The 18,162-nt window shown below is 47.4% G+C and overlaps 1 protein-coding gene across 1 annotated transcript in view; it reads right to left on the bottom strand.

The window, feature by feature from the left end:
* Positions 1 to 18,162, bottom strand: part of PLXNC1 (plexin C1) — a 148,047-nt gene that overhangs the window by 20,383 nt on the left and 109,502 nt on the right. Inside the window, exons 22-23 of the mRNA XM_082634834.1 lie at positions 6,504 to 6,681; positions 4,137 to 4,240 (exon numbers count right to left, since the gene is read on the bottom strand). Coding sequence (XP_082490960.1) covers positions 4,137 to 4,240; positions 6,504 to 6,681 — 282 coding nt within the window. The remainder of the gene's footprint in view (positions 1 to 4,136; positions 4,241 to 6,503; positions 6,682 to 18,162) is intronic.

The following is an 18,162-nucleotide window of genomic DNA, read 5'->3' as shown; positions in this document are numbered from 1 at the left end:
GCGTTAGCAGTGACCACTTGGGCACCGGCACGCTCCCGTTAGGAGGAACACATTCTTCAATGACACGGTGGTTAAACGTATTTTCTGCCCTCAAAACCTCACAGCTCAGAACGAGAGTTGTGATCTGTAGAGAACATTTCCTGCCGGACACAACACCTGTCCCGCACACTTGATGTTACCCACCGCTGCGTGTGGGTGCAATAACATGGTCCAGCAAGAGGGCACACGGCGGGGCAGGTGCAGAAAGCCTGGACTGGGAGAAGCCACCCTGCTTCAGTCACGTCGGGCAAGCATCCCCACACCCGCTATACACTCACACAGACACACACAACTGATCTCGTCAGCTCCAGAGCACAGCACAGTCCCCTTCACAGGGAACACACACACAGAGGTGGCCAGTTAAGGAAGCACTAGGGTGGAGTTCTTTACAGTGGAGAAAACGCCTCTGGCTTCACGTGTTTGTAAAGGCATCGGCTTTACCCCTTGTCTGCACAGGACGGAACGAGACTGGAGCAGCAATGTGTCCTCTTCCATGCTCATCTGGTGGAGAATGAGGGTAATAAAAGCACCTTCATCACAGGTTGTGTCAACGTGAATCACGCTTATGCACACGACAAGTGCTGGGTACCAGCTGCCACTGTCATCATTGTGGAGAGCAATTGTGCCGACGCCCAGGGTTGGCAAGGATGCCATCCTGCTGGTGACAGGGCATTGCTGGCAATTTGGGACTCTGAAGGCAATCTGGTCCACGAGATTGGACCAGCTATGTTTTTGCTGTGCCTTCAGATCCCCTCTAGAAACCTGTTCTTCAAATATACAGACAGTAAATCATTCAGAGGAGACCAGCTACACTCTATTTGCCCTAAGGACAGAAGAAGGCAAGAAGAGAGAGGCTCACACTCCAGCAGAGGGGACTCTGTTTAGACAGTAGGAGGAACTGGCCGTCACTAAAGATTAACTTTAAAACCTAACTAATTTGGGCTAATTGGAGGGAGGTGAGTCTTAATCACTTAAAACTCTGAGTTAGACCCTATTTTTAACTGAAATATAGTTTTTCACTTTCAAGCACCTACAGTGACTCAAACTAGAGCGCTTTAGTAAATGAGTAAGAGTGATAATTAGCATCCTGTCTCTTTGGAGGGAAATGTAAGTGTTTGAGGAGAAAATTTTTCTTTAATGAAAAAAGGGCAAAAGCGAGCTTCAGCTCAGCCCTGTCAAATTACTCCAAATTTTGATTGTGCAGGGGTGCTGCTAAATGGAGAACAGATTTAGGCGGCTGAGGGTGGTGCTGGATGCTTTTGTTCAAGCAGTCTTTGAAAACCAGGGCATTTGAGATGGTCCAGGCACAGAGAGCACGGGGCCGATGACCTCCCCAGTTTCCTTCAAGCTCTCTGCGCTTATTTGCCTTATGGCTTAGCTTTTTAAACATAAGGAGAATCCTTTAAGCCCTTGTGTCCCAGTCTTGTCATTTATTACCACCATGTGGCAATGCTAGGGTATGAGGCCAATAAATCATTTGGATGGGAAGTGACTACAGGCCGGATTAATTTCATTATCATCCCTAAGCAGATAGGTGTCTAGTGCAGCCGATGTCTCCAGTGAAGACTGATGTCCTATCTCTCCTGACAGTCTTCCCCTTGCCTTGCAGACGGCGGTGGTGGTTCTTCGTTTTCCCTGCTGGAGTGTCTTGGCTTGCCTTTTCCTATTAATGCCAGTGAGTGGCCACACCCCCTTCCTTTGGGGCCCACCCCATGCCACACAGTTGCCAGGGGACGCTGAGAAGCCTGACCAGGGTGGTCCAGCCCTCCCTGCACAGCTGAGCAAGGCCAGCACATTAGTCAAGATGCGAAAGGAGGGCATCTGTGGCTGTGTTTCTGCCAGGCTTGCCAAGACAAGCTCGCTACCCAGATACAGGGAGAGGAGGAGACTGCGGCCGGCTGCAGCTCTGAACTTCAGACTGATGCCATAATAAGCCCCCTCTCCTAGGCACTTCCACCTGACTCCTTCCATCCCTTGTATTTCCTCTGGGGCACTGCTTCTCCAAATGTGGCCCAGTGACAGGAATACATACTTTCAGAAAGTTCCCTGGGGATTTTTATAAACTCCAAAGGCTAAACTCGACAGCTCTTGGCAAGATGATCCCAAGGTTGGAAAGTCTAAGCTGCAGAAGGGTGAGCACAGGAGCAAGTTGTTAATCTGCCACGTTCTCTGCTTGGTGCCCTCCAGCAAAGGCTGCAGGGGCAGCACCCACCCACGGGGCACCCAAAGCAACTCTTTCCAAACCGGCTCTGAGACCCATTCAGCCAAAGAGCCCAAGGCTGTGGTGCCCTCTGTTCCTGGCTGCCGTCCAGGAAGCTCTGCTCAAGGAAAAGTCTCAGCTTCTTTCTGGGTGAGGGGAAAGCCTGGCAGGCCCCAAACACCTTCTTGGTGCAGACACATCTCCCTGGGACTTACAGCCATGAAAGGTGGGGCGCCTACTCTCCAAGGGGCCTGGGAAGCCACTCCCCTGTCTTCTCCATCTCCGCAAGAGCACCTGTGCATCTGCCCAGCCAGCCCCGTGCCTTCCTGACCCCTCCCCTGCCCGCAGTCTCTCTCCCAGCCACACAGCTCACGGTGTCCACCTTCTGCCCATCTGCTTGGCTCCATCTCCAGGGCCACTGCGTCATTCCTGGTCAACATCGTTTCTCACCTGAAGTTCTTCTAACGAGTCTCCCTATTTCCAGGTTTGCACCTCTTATATCCATGTTCCACGCACAGCCACAGTCATTTTCTGAGACGCAAATCTCCCGTTTAAGATCTCCCAATGGCTTTCCACTGTGCTGGGGATAAAATCCAGACTCCTGAAGAAGCTGCTGGGCCTGCACGGTCCCCTTCTCCCCTCCCTCCCCACTTCTCTGGCCTTCCTCCGTGAGAAACCACGGCATGTACTGGTTAAGCCGTGGACCCTAGAGCCCAACAATCTGGGTCCCAATCTTGCCTCTGCCACGGACTAGCTATTAGTAAACCTCCCCGAGCCTCAGTGTACCCATCTATAAAGCGGGTTAGTAACAGTCCCTGTCTCGTAGGACTGCTGTGGATAGAATGAGCTGAACTAAAGGGAAAGGCAGAGGCCAGCACCTGACACAGCGTAGGGGCTCCGTAAACATTGGCTGTTATCGGCTCTCACTGCCACCCCGTCCCTCTCAAGTTCTAGCCAGTCTAGAAGTCTTACTGCAGAAGAAGCAGCACGCGCTCCCTTCCCTGCTGGGTACGCTGGCCAGGTTAAGTTCTCACTCTTCAGGTCTCAGCTGAGTCACTGCTTCCTGCGGAAGCCTTCTCGGAGGCTCCGAGCCACAGCACCATCACGCCGTGTTGTAGTACCGGTGCCCGTAGCAGTAGGTAGTAAGATGTTACCTGTCTCCTCACCTCCTCGTCCCTTTCCAGCCCTTCTCCACAGGGCCACAGGCTCCGCGAGGTCAGAGACTTGGTCTTTGTTCCTCTCGCGTGCAGCCCCATCTCTTAGTGCAGAGTAGATATTCAACAAAGATTTGATAATGTGGCTGAATGACTCCCAGTCTACCAGAGTGTCCTGAAACCTCCCCTGCGTCCCCTCTCTGGTTCTGGGCAGGCTTCTCTGGCACCCAGCTCTCTGCCAGCTCACGTACTCCCCTCACCCACCTCAACACTCACCCAGCATGTGGGTCAGAGGCCAAGGAGGCATCGCTGAATGTTTCAAACAAACAGGAAATGGAGATCTTCTTCAGAAACAAAGAACCCTACACAAAGGTCACCGGGTCAATGATGAACAGCAGTACGACTTAGAACCTTTAGAGGCTCTGTTCAGGGTCAAGCTGAACAGCACCTCTCCCACCGAACAGGCCAGAGAATCTGGTAAGGGTGAAGTTTCCGACCTAAACCGCAGGATGGAGAGTGACTGGGTTACATGAACCTCGCAGCTCTGGGAGAGGGGGTACTGGGAAATGAGCAGACCACGAGCAACTAAGGAAAACTTCTGACCCAGAAATAAGCAACCTGCAAATGATTCCAGAAAATGGGTGAGAGTCTTGTAGTAAGAATTTATGTGGTCCTGGAGATGATCTAATCCAGTTAGGTTTGGGGATGAGGAAGGAGCTGGTGGGTGCTAAATCTTTTCCTACCTCGTAGTGGCCAATGGTATTTAGCTTGGTTATTCCATCTTCAAGAATCACAGAGGAGCTGTCAATATCCAGAAGTTCTTTGTGTCGTGTGCCCACTTGAAGCTCTGGAGAAAAAAAAAAAAAAAGAGCATGTTGTTCTCTTTTAAAATGACAATGAGGAATGTAAAATGCTACCCTGTCACTTTTGCAATTATTATTTATATTGCTAACTAGCTAAAACAAAGTGGTTTTGAAGATATATCAGCCAGACTGGTAGCCTGACTTCTGTTTTGTTTTGTGTTTAGGGCTCTGACGTGTAAGACCACTTTTCCCTGAAGCTTTTACTCTGAGGCTAAGCCTGGAAATAAAGCCAAAGGAAGACAAAATAAGGCATCCTCAGAGAGACTAAGCTCTTCAGAAAATTCCAAAAGCAAACTTGTATGCCCACACCTGTATGTTCACAAGCAGGTGCTCTGGGAACTATCTTCTGCCGGCCCCCGTGTGCAGTGCACTGGTAGGCTCGTATGCCAACGCCACGCGCTTCAACTCCTTTACAGAGGTTGCCAACTTGTGCCCTAGGGTCAGAATGTGGCCCATGGATGTGGGTTTTTTTTCTTTTTGTGAACCTGCACAATGTTTCATTTATTATTATTCTAATGTCAATTCAGCACCAACATTTAAAGATTGGAAGATTGCACATAAAAATTAGGACCTGTGATTTCTCTTTTAAAGAACTGGATCATCTGGTAACACTGACCACACCGGCCCCCGTGGCACTCATGGGCTGAAGCTAAGTAGCACTGCCCCCTTACATGGCAGGTGTCTTTCCCCAGTTAAGTCGGGTCCCACCATTTCCCATTATACCAGGTGGGCTGACACCCCGTATTTATAATACTTCCTGCCCCTCTGGGCACTGGAGTTTGTGAGCCTCTGCTAGAAGAGGTCTCAGCACAGCTGCTTCTCGTATTGGATTTTAACACAATTTATGGCTGGTTTCTAAGGCTTTGACTTAGTTTTCTGGGGCTAGCCGCGGAGGTAGTTTGGAAGATCAGCAGACACGCAGAAGCCACTTGCCATCAGACTGTAACAGGAAGCTTCTAGTGGGCTTGTCCTGCTCCCTGCCTCTGCTACATCGGAGGCCAGGAGCACCTTTGATGAGCACAAACCCTGGGTGGTGTGAGGATGACACTACGGACCAGGCAGCAGCAGGACTGAGGCCACTGGGCCGTTTCCCCATAGTCCTCGGCTCCAAGTGGCGACCTCCTTTGTCGTCAGAGCAATACTTCAAGACGTAGGCTCAGGGCAAGGAAGTTGATGGCCCTGGGTCACGTCATGGTTTCCTGGCCGGGGCTGCCCTTTGACCCTGCGTCTACCCAAATGAGCTCACATGGTCTTGAAGTGCCCAATCGTCCAGCCAACAGAAGGAAGCAGAAGAGAGGTGGATGAGAGGTGCTTTAGTGGCCTTGCTTTCCTTGAAGCCAGGTCTTGGGGTTGCTACACATTTGCATGGTTCTACTCAAACATGCCGGACCCTGCCCCCAGGCTTCTCGCAATGGCCTTTCAGCAGAGAGTCTGACTTAGAGGGCCCGGTGGGATGATTTTAATTGCCTGCTTAGGCGAGGCTACAACTGTACATGGAGGAGAGATGAACCTTGTTACGCTGTCTGTCACTGTTGGCGATTTTACTCTTTTTTCCTGTCCCATTATCTGCTATAAAATCCCACGACAGTCTCCTGGGAGGGCTGTGTGGAGCTCAACTTTAAAATGTTGATGAACATTTGAATGAAGTGGAGCCCTGTTAGCTTGCTCACGCATACGCTCGCCTTTGCAGTACAGCAGTAGAGCCCGAAAATGAATTCAGAGCAGATGCTGTTTCATGCTGGGGAGGAGGGAGACTCTACTTAATGCAGGATGTGATTAGCAGAGAGGAAGATGACCTTTCTAGCCTTCACACCCAGAGTCTGAGCCACCCGCTAATGACACACTCAGTGTCACAACAAACAAATCAAATGCCAATGTGAAATACAACACATACAGGGGGCCTGAGGTTGACACCTTTTTGTACTTCTTGATGCAAGGTGAATTCATTTGGTCTCAGGGTTAGCAATCTCATGAATCTGATTTACAAACGTAATATTGAAGAGAAAACAAAAAACAAAAAACAGCATCTCTGAAGGATCCTGCTTCCTAGGAAAAGGAGTCGTGATACCTGTGGGAGAACAATGCAGTCTCCTGGCCTCTAGACATGTCCTATGGGAACAACCCAGGCTAGTAAGCTTCACCAAACAGAGCTTACATGCGGGGGAGGGGGGGGTGGGCAGGAGGGAGGGAAGGTGGAAGGGATGCTCATCAGGGGATTGGGACAAAATAGCTCCCGTATCGCCTTACCAAGACCAATTTCATTCAGCTGAAGTCCATAAGGAGAGCCGTTTTTGCTTAGGAATGCTTGGAAAATCTTTTCCTTGGCTTGACCTATGGTATCACAATCAAGAACACTGACTGAAATATTCCGACAGACATCCGCACTCTCATTTTCTGGGATTTTTTCAAAGGTGACGGTTAATGCCTGCAAGAACACAAACAGGTTTCCAAGTCTATTAGATAATTGCAGTCTGAAAGGCATTCATAAAAGACACAAACCTGGGCGAGTCCTACTAATACCTCTGATGGCACATTAGCAAACATTATACCACTTTAATCTTTTTTGCATAATCCATTCTTTTCAGGGATAATGGAAAGGAAAACAGAAAGTTAAAACTCTCATTACAGAGCAAGCACTGAATCAATATATCTGAGAGTAAAATATATATATATATATATATATATATATATATATATACATATAAATATTCTAAAAACGGTGATTTCTAATTTCATCCTCAAAAAAGAAAAAAAATGGAAAGCTTCCACAGTAGATGAGGGCAGACTGGTGACTATCTTTTTTATTACCAGGACCACAGAGTCCTAGTAGAGAACTTCCAGGTGACAGGAGAGGTTATGAGGTCTCCGTACTGATCATGCCAAAGAGGTCACTTTATAATACGCAGCATTAACTACAGTAACGTGCCTCTCCCCCTCCACTTTCAACTGCTTCAGCCAGGCAGTTTCTCGAGCTCTCATTAAAACACCGAGATCCCCACCCTGTACTATTATTCTTGCATTAATTACATTTCAGTGCCATTACTTATGGTTTTGTCAGTTAACATTCTCCCAGTGCAGCAAAACCTCAGAATCAGTCTAATGGGAGAAGTAAGGCCTTGGTGAATGTGTGAAAACACAGAACTAGGGACTATTTCCAAAGGAATTTCAGAGCAATTTCAGGTTTACTTTGCCGAAGAACAAACAGATCTAAAACAACAAAGTTACATACTCAGGATCCTTGGGGGAACTGAGTCAGGGAAGTGCTGAGAGTATTTTGTAATTAGCACAACATACAGTTCAGCTTCTAAGCCACCCTGGTAATCATGGAGCCAGAGGGACCTGGGTGTGGTGCGAAATGCATGATTATTTCGTGTTTTGGAGCCTGGCTGCAGTGAGGGAATGTAAAATGATTAACGAATGGAAATGTTTAAAAAATGAAAACACAAATAATGTGGAAAATGGGGACCCTTAGGGTTAACTCAACTCTAAAATGGGTGTAAGAACAGTACCTGGCCTCTAGTGTTTCTATCGAGATTAAATAAGATCATGCACGCCAAAGGCTTGGCACGGGGCAGGCTGCTGGGAAAGGCTCGACGGTGATGATCATGATAACAGTAATAATAAAAGGGATGTTATTATTTCATATAACTTATCACTATGATTATGGTTAGTATTAGTATGCCTTCATGTGGAAACAGACTCAGCCGGCCTTGAGCAGCTGGGACCCTGACTCCATGGTCAGTATCTCTATCAGAGTAAAGAGCAAGCTGCCCGGAAGGAGAACGGGGCAGCGCACCTGCTCCGGGGTCAGACTCCTGGGTTCAATCCCAGCCCGCCGCTCACTAGCTGGGTAATGTCTCTGTATCTCAGAGTTCTCACCTGCAAAGTCAGAACAACAACAGTAACTGCCTCCCGGGGTTCCCGTGATGATGAACTGAATTAATCACGTCGCACCTAGAACACTGTCTGACTCAGGAGATAGGACTTAAGGACCCCAGCCACGGAGAAGGGGCTTCTGAAGCTCTGGGGAGGTGCTCAGAGGCACGACTTCTTTTTACTGCCTTTACATCTTGCTCCTCCAATCCTGTTTATAATTATGCAAGCGTAAACCTTGGTGCAGTCCTCACCGAGTTTCAGATGAAACTCCGAATCAGTGGAGGCTGGAGTCTGAGGTTAAGTGGTGGTCTCGGTCTGGCCTGTGAGAGTTTCTTTTCTCTGGTACAGAGAGTGGCCCCTTGCCTGGTCTCAGAGCACACTGCTGTTCTGGGCCAGTGGTTCACTGGGCAGGGATGCGGGACTCCTGACTGCTAGCAAACACTGACATACTGGGTGGGCGGGGAGCAGGGTGGAGGTGGAGAACCACGGCAGAGAAGCCTCAGGCCAGAGCCCTCTCCTCACCTCTTTTTTTTTTTTTTTTTTTTGCTGTACGCGGGCCTCTCACTGTCGTGGCCTCTCCCGTTGCGGAGCACAGGCTCCGGACGCGCAGGCTCAGCGGCCATGGCTCACGGGCCCAGCCGCTCCGCGGCACGTGGGATCTTCCCGGACCGGGGCACGAACCTGTGTCCCCTGCATCGGCAGGCGGACTCTCAACCACTGTGCCACCAGGGAAGCCCCTCACCTCCTTTTTTAGTGACATTTATTGGCACCCTGCCGAACATATTTCAAGACACGATTCTTTTAATCTTCCCAATATCCTGGGGAAGGAGGGTGTATTATTATTATACCCACTTTTTGAGTGAGGAAACAGAGGCCTGTGCCTCTAGGGACCCGGCTTGTACATGGAGAGCCAGGAGTGGCACCTTGAACCACTCAGCTTCGGTCCCTCCCACCCCCTGGGCCCTCCCTCCTCCTCTCTGTCCCACCTACAGCCCAGGAACCCTCTGGACCGCCAGGAACGTGTCTGAGATCAGACTACAACCAAAGTCCTAAGCTGCATTCCCAGCACAAACGGGGCCCCTGGAGGGGCAAACGTCAGTCCTGCCCTGTACGGTCTGAGTAGACTTGCCCGTGTCTCCCTGTATTTCTCTACGAGTTGGTCTCGCCAGTAGCAGTAGTGGTGGCGAAGCTATGTCACAGGGCTTCCAAAGATAAAGACGAACGCAAAGGCCCCTTTAATCAGGGGTACCGCGGTCCCAGCCTGTTTAATAGTTTTATAGGTATTTGCAAAATAACATTCTGTGACTACCTAAAGGGCACTGTTGTCTTCAACAAAACACCTCTTTATAGGCAATAAATGTTCTCCTTTAAAACATAACCAAAAGGGAAAAAACACCTTCACTGGATGTAAGATCATGCCAATCTGCCACTGCCTTCACAGCTAGATGGGTGGAAAAAAAGTAAAATGGCATTTTATAGAGTCCACAGGGAATTCTGAGAGTAAATTCAGACACAAATTGATTTGTGTTCATTTTTTATGCCACTAACGCTTAGCGCCCCCACAGCAATTTCTGAATGTGTGAGAGTAGCGGGGGGATCTCAGAGCAGGCCCTGACTCTTAACCCAACCCCCAGGCTTGAAAAGCTCTCGCTGGGCCTCTGTTCCCCATCAAGGAAGATCCCCACGGAAGTGCCACCTCCCCTTCAAAACCCACTTAACCAGAGTCCTTCCTGTGCGCTACTCAGTGTTAGGGGCCGGGGTTAGGAGAGACCGTAAGACATGGTCCTCGTTCTCAGATGATTCACAATACACTTGGGAAACAAAGCACCACCTCTGAAACAATATTCAGCCACCAGACGCAACCCTTTCCCTCTCAGTAAGTGTTCAGAGAATTTGAGCAGAGAGGACAGGAGGGTTGAGGGTCCTCAGCACTGGCACCAGGCCACCTGGATCAACCCCCTTCTCCTGCTAGCTAGCGGTGGGAGCGTGGGCAAGTCTTCTAACTCTTCTGAGCCTCAAAATCCTCATTGCTCTTATCTCGAAGGAGTGACAGGATCACTAAATCATGACATGTAATAATAGAAAATTAAGGAGTGCTTCCTGTGTGCCAAGCACCAGGACAAATGATGTGTATTAATATACATAAATTCATCTCAGAAACAACCCTATGACATATAATAGATTCTATTAGTATGCCCATTTTACAGATGAGAAACTGAGGTACAGAGAGGTTAAGTACATTGTACAAGATCACCCAGCAAGAAAAAGGTAGAAGCAGGCACTCAAGCACCATGTTTTTAAATATTTGCTGAGCCTGCCTTTCAAAACCTGAAAATGTTTTGTAAACTAAGCACAGTTCAAATCTATGGAATGGTGATTAATTTTCAAGACCCACAAAAGGCTAAAGCGTTCTAAAATGCACCCTGGTCTCTTCCCCCCAGTGCTGCCCCTCTGTTAAGAGGAACTGCTCTGGCTACGAAAGTGTCAGCAAAGCTGGGGCGACAGATATGGTTGATTGTACCATCAGCAGCCATCTCTCTTCCTTCTTTGCTAACAGAAGCTAGGTTTCAACAGCAGTGGGCCCAGCCTAGCCTAGGAAACATGACTGGTGGCAGCTCTCTTCTCCTCATTCACCAGGGACTGGTCCTGTAACCCAGTCCTGGCCAATGAAACATAAAGGGAAAGCATTTCTACAAAAGGGGAGAGCAGTGCTTAGAGCTGTGGCAGCTATTTTGTGACTAAGAGGAAGGGCCAAGAGGAGCAAGGAGATGGTGACCCAGAGCCCTGACACTGCTGAGTACATGGACCTACCTTCGGGCTTCTTACCTCCAGACTTCCCACTCTAAGTGCAATTCCATGCTCTTAGGATTTCACACACCAATAGTCATATTTTCTCTTACTTACATCTGCCTGCACCCAGTCTGACAGAGCTCATTTTGTTGATGCTGAGGTAGATAAAGTCATTCATTGATACCCACCTACCTGGCACATACTGTGTGCCGAGCACTGCAGGTGATATACAGTCGAAGCTGGCACTGATCCTGCCTGGGAAGTATTTGAAGACTGATACAACTGTGGGATATACACAACAAATTCTAATACCAGGAAGAAAACAGTAGGTATAGATAGAGGGCTTTAGAGGTTCAGAGAGATAGTACCTCTAGCTTGGAGGAGGGTTTTCAAAGGGAGAGAAATCAAGGAAGGCTGCGTGGAGGAAGGGCCATTTGAACTGGGTCTGGAAAGGAGCAACATGTACAACAGTACAGGAGGAGGCCTCTGGACCGTGGAGATACTTGGCTTCAACTCTTATTAGACTGACGTGCAGCGAGCTTCAATCTCTTACTCAGGCTATGAGGTTAGGAAGTCTAGATAAAGAATCCCATTTCCTTTGGGGAGAACAGAGGGTAGCGGACTTGAAGAACCATGCTTGCCCTTCCAAAACCACCACCTTCCACGTCAGGGAGAAGCCCTGTACTAGTTACAGAAACAAAAGCTGAAGAAGACAATACAGTTTGAGGTTTCTAATAATAATAGCCAACACGTACTGAACACTCACCATGTGCTGGGTGTGCTTTGTTAATTCAGTTAATCCTCACAACTGCTGTCTGAAGCGGGCACTATTATTAGTGTCATTTAACAGATGAAGAAACTGAGACACAGAGGTTCAGAAATGTGTCCAAGATCGCAGAGCTGCTGAGGGTCGTAACTAGGACACGTCCATACTCTTAACTGCGGAGCCAAAGGCCAGTCGAGGTGATAAACTTCCGAAGGGCTGTCCCAATCTGCCTGAGGTTCTCAATAAACGCTATCCAAGCAGACAGGCTGGACACAGCAGAGGAGGCTCCATCTCCTTACCTTGGCTGGCATGGGACCCCATGGAACCCACTCAAATCTGGAGCACCCTGTGGCTTGGGCCCCACTGACAGGAATTTTTATGGAGCTCACGTTCACCCAGAATAAAGACGACCTTTCCCAGCCTCTGCTGCAGCTCGGTACGGCCATGTGATTAAGTTTAGGTCAATGAAATTAAGCAGATGTGTTATGTGGCAGCCCCTGGGAAACTTCCTTTAAAAGACAGCTGGTGACCATCTGTCAACTTTTCTATAGCTCATCATATGTCCTGCTGGCTGGAATGTGGAAGGAAGCTGGCAGGGAGCAAACACCTTAGATCATGAGGTGACCTCAGGACAGCAAGAGAGGAGCTGGGGTCTGCGAGGACATTCCAGCAGAGGCGCCCACCAGTGCCGGGCTGCCCACCTCAGAACTTCATGTGGGAGAGAGAGAAACTCCGCTGTTGCTTAAGCCACAGGTATCTTGGGTCTCAAGAACTATGGATTCAGGAACAATGCCTTCTCTATTATCAAGAAGGGTTCTTAGAAGGGCGAGTCTATCTTGAAGGCACAGGGACCAAACCCAGAGAAAGGACCAGACTGGAAGGACCCGGTCCTTTGCAGCAGGTCACAATCCAGCCCTTTTAGGTGTGCAGGATTGCAGTCCAAGTTAGCTGGGCAGGTGTGTCATTGTGGTCTCCTGTTCACATCTGTCCAGTGGGATACTGTCTGCTATAGGTTGTAAGAGCCCATATATAGGGGTTATGGGTAACATTTTCAATTGTAACATAAGCTTTTAATGACAATGGATGCAGCTGATCAACTGCCCTGCACCACCCATCATCAATAACCAACCAACCAAATAACCAACCAATGGTGACGGGACAGTTTCTGCTTCAACCATACTGTTGATAAGAAAAACAGCTCAGACGAGAAAAGCTATTATAAATAAATAATGAGTACCTACTCCGTGGCATGATGGCTAGACATCTTACAGATATTATTTCCTGACCTCATAAAAAATGTACAAGGTTAGGGTTTAATTAAAATAATCCACCTGTTTAAAGATGAGGAAACAGGTTTAGAGAGGTTGAGTGACTTGCCCAAGGTCACACAGCCAGTTTGTAAGGCGGCTGAGCCTGGATTCACACCCAAGACGGTCAGACTCCAAACCCCACCTCTTCTGAGCTCAACAACACAGCGCTCCGACATACAACCACATTCCTGCTTCACTAGCAGCTTTACCCATGGGCCCTTCACACAACTTGGCAGTTTCAGGTATTGGGGAGGTCGAAAAATCAAGCTGCAGAGGGCTAAGAGGACACATCAAAAGCAGGGGAAGAGGCATTGCCCCGCAAGTTCCCCCACAGTTTGTTGGGGAAAGGCTGATGCAGCTATACCCCATTAACTCACCAGCCACATTCTTAGCTAATAAGGGCAGGGATGTTGCTGCATCCTTTCCGTAATACCTTCTAAAACCTACAAATCAATTTTAAAAGAATTTATTACAAGCCAGCGACTTTATCACAGAAGGTCTTAGGCCAATAATTGCTTTCGTTAAATAAAACCTATAAAATACATTTCTAATTTCACTGCAGAGACAAATGAAGGTGAAGAGAAAAATCTGGTTCTTATACTAAACTGAATTAGAGAGAAGAAAACCACTTCCAGAAGTTCAGGAGAAGCAGCGAAAGCCCAGAGTTAGAAGTCCAAGTCTCAGAAAAGCTTCTGATCTGAGGTTTTTCTCAAGCGGAGTCAGCCCTGGGACATTCTACCAGCGGCCCCTCTGATGCTGCTCTTGCCGGCCCGACCTCCCCTCCCCCACCCGCCTTTTCCTTTCCCCGCCAAAGGCTGAGAGCCCCACGCTTCCTGGGTCAGGGTATTTAACCCCCTGACAGAATACTGAGGGAGAAAGGCCTTTTCCGTTTTGAAGAAAAAAATTAAGTTAATGGAGAGAATTTCCTCAAATTTAAAGTTTCTCTCACCAGTCTTATACACTTGCTAGCATTTACTAACACTTGTGCATGCAAAACTCAAGTGAGGATCTGTCCAATTTAGCCCAAAATGATTGATTCCAGTATTTTAGGTTTAATGTATTTCACAGTTTTCTGGGGTTTTTTGGCAGAGTGCCCATAAGTTTCAGCTTTGTGGATAGTGGTGAGGCATTTCCACTGCTGTGTCCCTAGAAGGAGAGGAAACAGGCCAAGATTTTTGGGGGTGAGCAGGAGGATGGATTCTAGGTTTTTTTTTTTCTCTATTATGTCAAGCTCTAGATTAAGGGATGGCAAAATTTCTGTAAAAGGCCAGATAGTAAACATTTAAGACTTTGAGGTCTGTATCATCTCTATTGCAACTACTCAACTCTGCCACTGCAGCAGGAAAACAGCCAGAGACAATAGTGAATGAATGGGTATGGCTGTGTGCCAATAAAACTTTATTTCTAACAATAGGCAGCAGGGCCAGATTTGACCCACAGGTGGTTGTTTGCTGATTCCTGCTCTAGATAACAGTAACTTCAAATGGAATGCTGACTTTGACAATGCCATAAAAGACGAATCTAAAAAAATGCCTTGGGCTTCCCTCGTGGTGCAGTGGTTAAGAATCCACCTGCCAATGCAGGGGACGTGGGTTTGAGCCCTGGTCTGGGAAGATACCACATGCCACGGAGCAACTAAGCCCGTGCGCCACAACTACTGAGCCTGTGCTCTAGAGCCCGTAAGCCACAACTACTGAGCCTGCACTCTAAAGCCTGCGAGCCACAACTACTGAGCCCGCGTGCCTAGAGACTGTGCTGTGCAACAAGAGAAGCCACCGCAATGAGAAGCCCGCGTACCGCAACGAAGAGCAGCCCCTGCTCGCTGCAACTAGAAAAAAGCCCAGGCACAGCAACGAAGACCCAATGCAGCCAAAAATAAATAAATAAAGCAAATTTTATAATAAATAAATAAATTAAAAATGCCTTTATCTCCACCATGGTTTGCTATAAAAGTTACCATTCTCTGAGGGGAACAAGTATAAATAAGAATCCTTAACGATGAAGTAACAGTCATATTTGAGCCATAAAGAAGAAAATTAAGTACGTGTGTATTTAGGTAACAAAATGATTTTCTAATCCCAAGACTATGGATGTGAGAAGAAAGACATGAAGAGGAGAATCATTTAAAGCACTCAATTAAGGTTAATTTTTCATTTTCCACTGCCTGCCATCAACTAGGATGACTTACCTCAAATGATTATAAAAAATGGTTTCGCTTCTTTGATCAGAAGCTCAGAACAGTAACTATGGAGTTAGTAATGGTTTCAGTATTATTGCAAGTCATAATGGAAATGATTTGCACTATAGTAGAGAGAAAAAGAAAAACAAAGCTCAAGAATTGTTAATTAACGTTACTGTTTCTCCACAAATGCTAGGAGTATTAAAAACAAGATTGCTGAAGTGCAAACATCAGGGTTTAATGAACAATGCGATGTAATTGAAGTAACAGAGAATAACTTAATCGGGACAGTGGGTTGTTTAATTATGGGGATAATGGATCTTCTGAAAGGACAAACTAAATGGAACAGAAGGAGCTGGGGAGTGGAGGGCTGAGCGGCTGCGTTGAAGGAAGCTTGCAGATGAGGAACTCTTGCTAGGGATAGCTAGGGCTGTGTCAGAGGTGAAATATTTTACAAACCAGGATTGTCCGCAACGTGGTAACTATTGGGGGAAAAGGCTAGTGTGGGCTGGCGGAAACGTTCCATAAATCATAGCAGAGGCATCAAGATTTCTGTAGGCGAGTAACTGTGCTTTTGCAAGACTTTCTAATAATCTTAAAGACTTTCTCATAGATATGAGAATGAGGGCAATATTATGTTTGTCAGAACACTGTTTCCCAGGGCGCCAAGATGCTATCGCTGATACAGTCGATTGGCAGGCTCATTTCCTCAGTTTAAGAGTTCGAAAAACCATTTCTCACTTAACTTTGATTATAAGTCAACCTTCTCTTGCTAATTCAGCACACTTGCCATGAGTTATTGGGTTTTTCTCATCGCCTCCTGAAAGTGAAGCGAATGTCCTTTCTCCCATGTGGTACACTTTCCCGGAACTGAAAGCCTCAACCTCACTAGCTCCTCTGAAGTTTCAGGTGATCCGCTCCAGAACGACTCTCTAGACACAGCCCACCCTAAGGGAGAGCCCGAGATTCTTCAGCCAAAAAATCGTATGTGCCTAAAAGTTTGCAAAGGAGGAAAAACCTTAGAGCAATAGGGCTTATCTCTCTTCTAGCTGTCAACTCGGAATCCCCGGATGTTAGAGGAGTCGTGTGTGTGTGCGTGCGTGTGCGTGTGTGTGTACAAACCCTCCCCAGCCCGGAGCAGGAGAATGTAATGGCAGTTTGCCTCACTGAACACCAGCCTGCAGTGCCTTGCTGGCGGAGGATGGTTTCTTCTGCTCCTAGAGGAAGTGTCTTTATGGGGCTTTGCTTACATTTAAGAAATGGCAGAGGAATTTTCCTCCCAGGGTACAGCAAACAAAGAATTACTTCTTGGAGCCCATGTGTTAGTATAATGATTTCATGTATAAGCAATTGGCATGTTGCCTTTATGTTCTAGAAAACACCCTATACCTCATGGAGAACACATCCTCATCTTAGAGGCGTGAAACCTGACTTTTAGGCTGTTAGATGAGGCGCTGTGTTTTTCACCATTTAGCCAAACAGGAGTTTGGGGGCCTCTTTTTAAATGTGTCCCAGCCATGGTACCAGGCTCTGTCATTTCAAGTTGTTTGGGTAGCTGCTCTTGATTTTTTTCCCCTGGCTTTTTTTTCCTTGAAAATATTTACACACACACGCGTGCGTGCGCGCACACACAATCGAGTCTGTTCACCACACCTTGGTTTTCAAATACATAAACCATCTCAGCAAATTTAGAAAGTCAAGACTTCAGACCACTGGGTGTACATGCCTGGGGAAGGGGGGTAAAGTGAGAAAGGGCAGGGGGAGGTGGGAAAGAGAGGAAGGAAGACAATTTCAAAGATGATGGTTAAGGCTGAGGGGACTTGCCTGAAAGGAAATGAAAAACCTTAAATTTTTTATATTGACCTTCTGCTAACATTTTGTCACACAAGCACAGACCGGATCAAGCTTCTCTGGAGCTTCCAGTATAACCATCCACCATGAAAGAGGTTTGAGGCGGGTCCAAGGAAAGGCATTAAAAATCAATTTCAAAGTCAAGGGCCCTAGAAACAAGTGGCCCACCCCTCTCCCAGTCTCAACGCTATCTACCGCCAAATCCGTATTCGGAAAAGAAGATTTATGTGGATTTCTAAAAACATAATTTTCCGTCAACCTTTTCCCCAGGGGCTACAAAGGAAAAAAGAATCCGAGTCGACACAAATGTCTTCAGCATCGAGAAACATTTTGATGAAGAGTTGAGTGTTAACAAATCAGAAACACATGGTCTTAACTGACTGTGAAATAAATAACGTTTCAAGATGAAAGGGGGAAAAGTGTTCGGATGTAAAGCATTAGAAAGGACTCAAACCTCAAAAGGTGCTCCAGGCATTTGAGTCCTCCCCACTCCCAGTTCCATCTTCCGCTCTCCTCTCCTTCCTGTCCGGGTTTGAGTTTTCATGAGAGTGAAACACTGCTGGATTCCCCTGATCTATATCCACTTGCAAATATTTCGCTTTGGGAACCTGTGGGGCTCCTAAAATGTCTCAAAGTAAAAAGCATGAACACCTTCTGCATTAGGACCAAGGCCCTGGGTTTGAAGACCCTGAATCAGTAAAAGGAGAGTCAATAGGCCCTGATGCAAGTCCAGGGTACCAGTGGGGTTCTTCCTGCAGGATGCCCATTAGAATTACCTGGAGCATTTAAAACATCTATCCATGTCTGGGCTCCATCCCCAGAGATTCTGATGTAGTCAGTCTGGACGGAAGGCCCAGGCATGGGTCTATCTGGATCTGCATTTCTAACAAGCGCCCGAGGAGATTTGAATTAAATTGAATAACTCTTGACAGGGCACTCATGTGCCCGGCAATGGTCTAAGTACGTTACAGAATATCAACTCTTAATTCTCACAACATCCATGAGATAGGCAGGTACCATGATCATCATCCCCATTTTACAAGTGAAGAGGTGGAAGCACAGAGAGGTTTCCAAACTTGCCCCAAGTCACACAGCTAGCCAGTGGCAGAGGCAGGATTCAAACCTGCCCGGCTC

This window comes from Mesoplodon mirus (genome assembly GCF_964341445.2).
Source record: "Mesoplodon mirus genome assembly, chromosome: 11".
Lineage (NCBI taxonomy): Eukaryota > Metazoa > Chordata > Mammalia > Artiodactyla > Ziphiidae > Mesoplodon > Mesoplodon mirus.
Note: the sequence above shows the minus strand (reverse complement) of the source record. Positions and strands in the feature narration are given on the sequence as shown.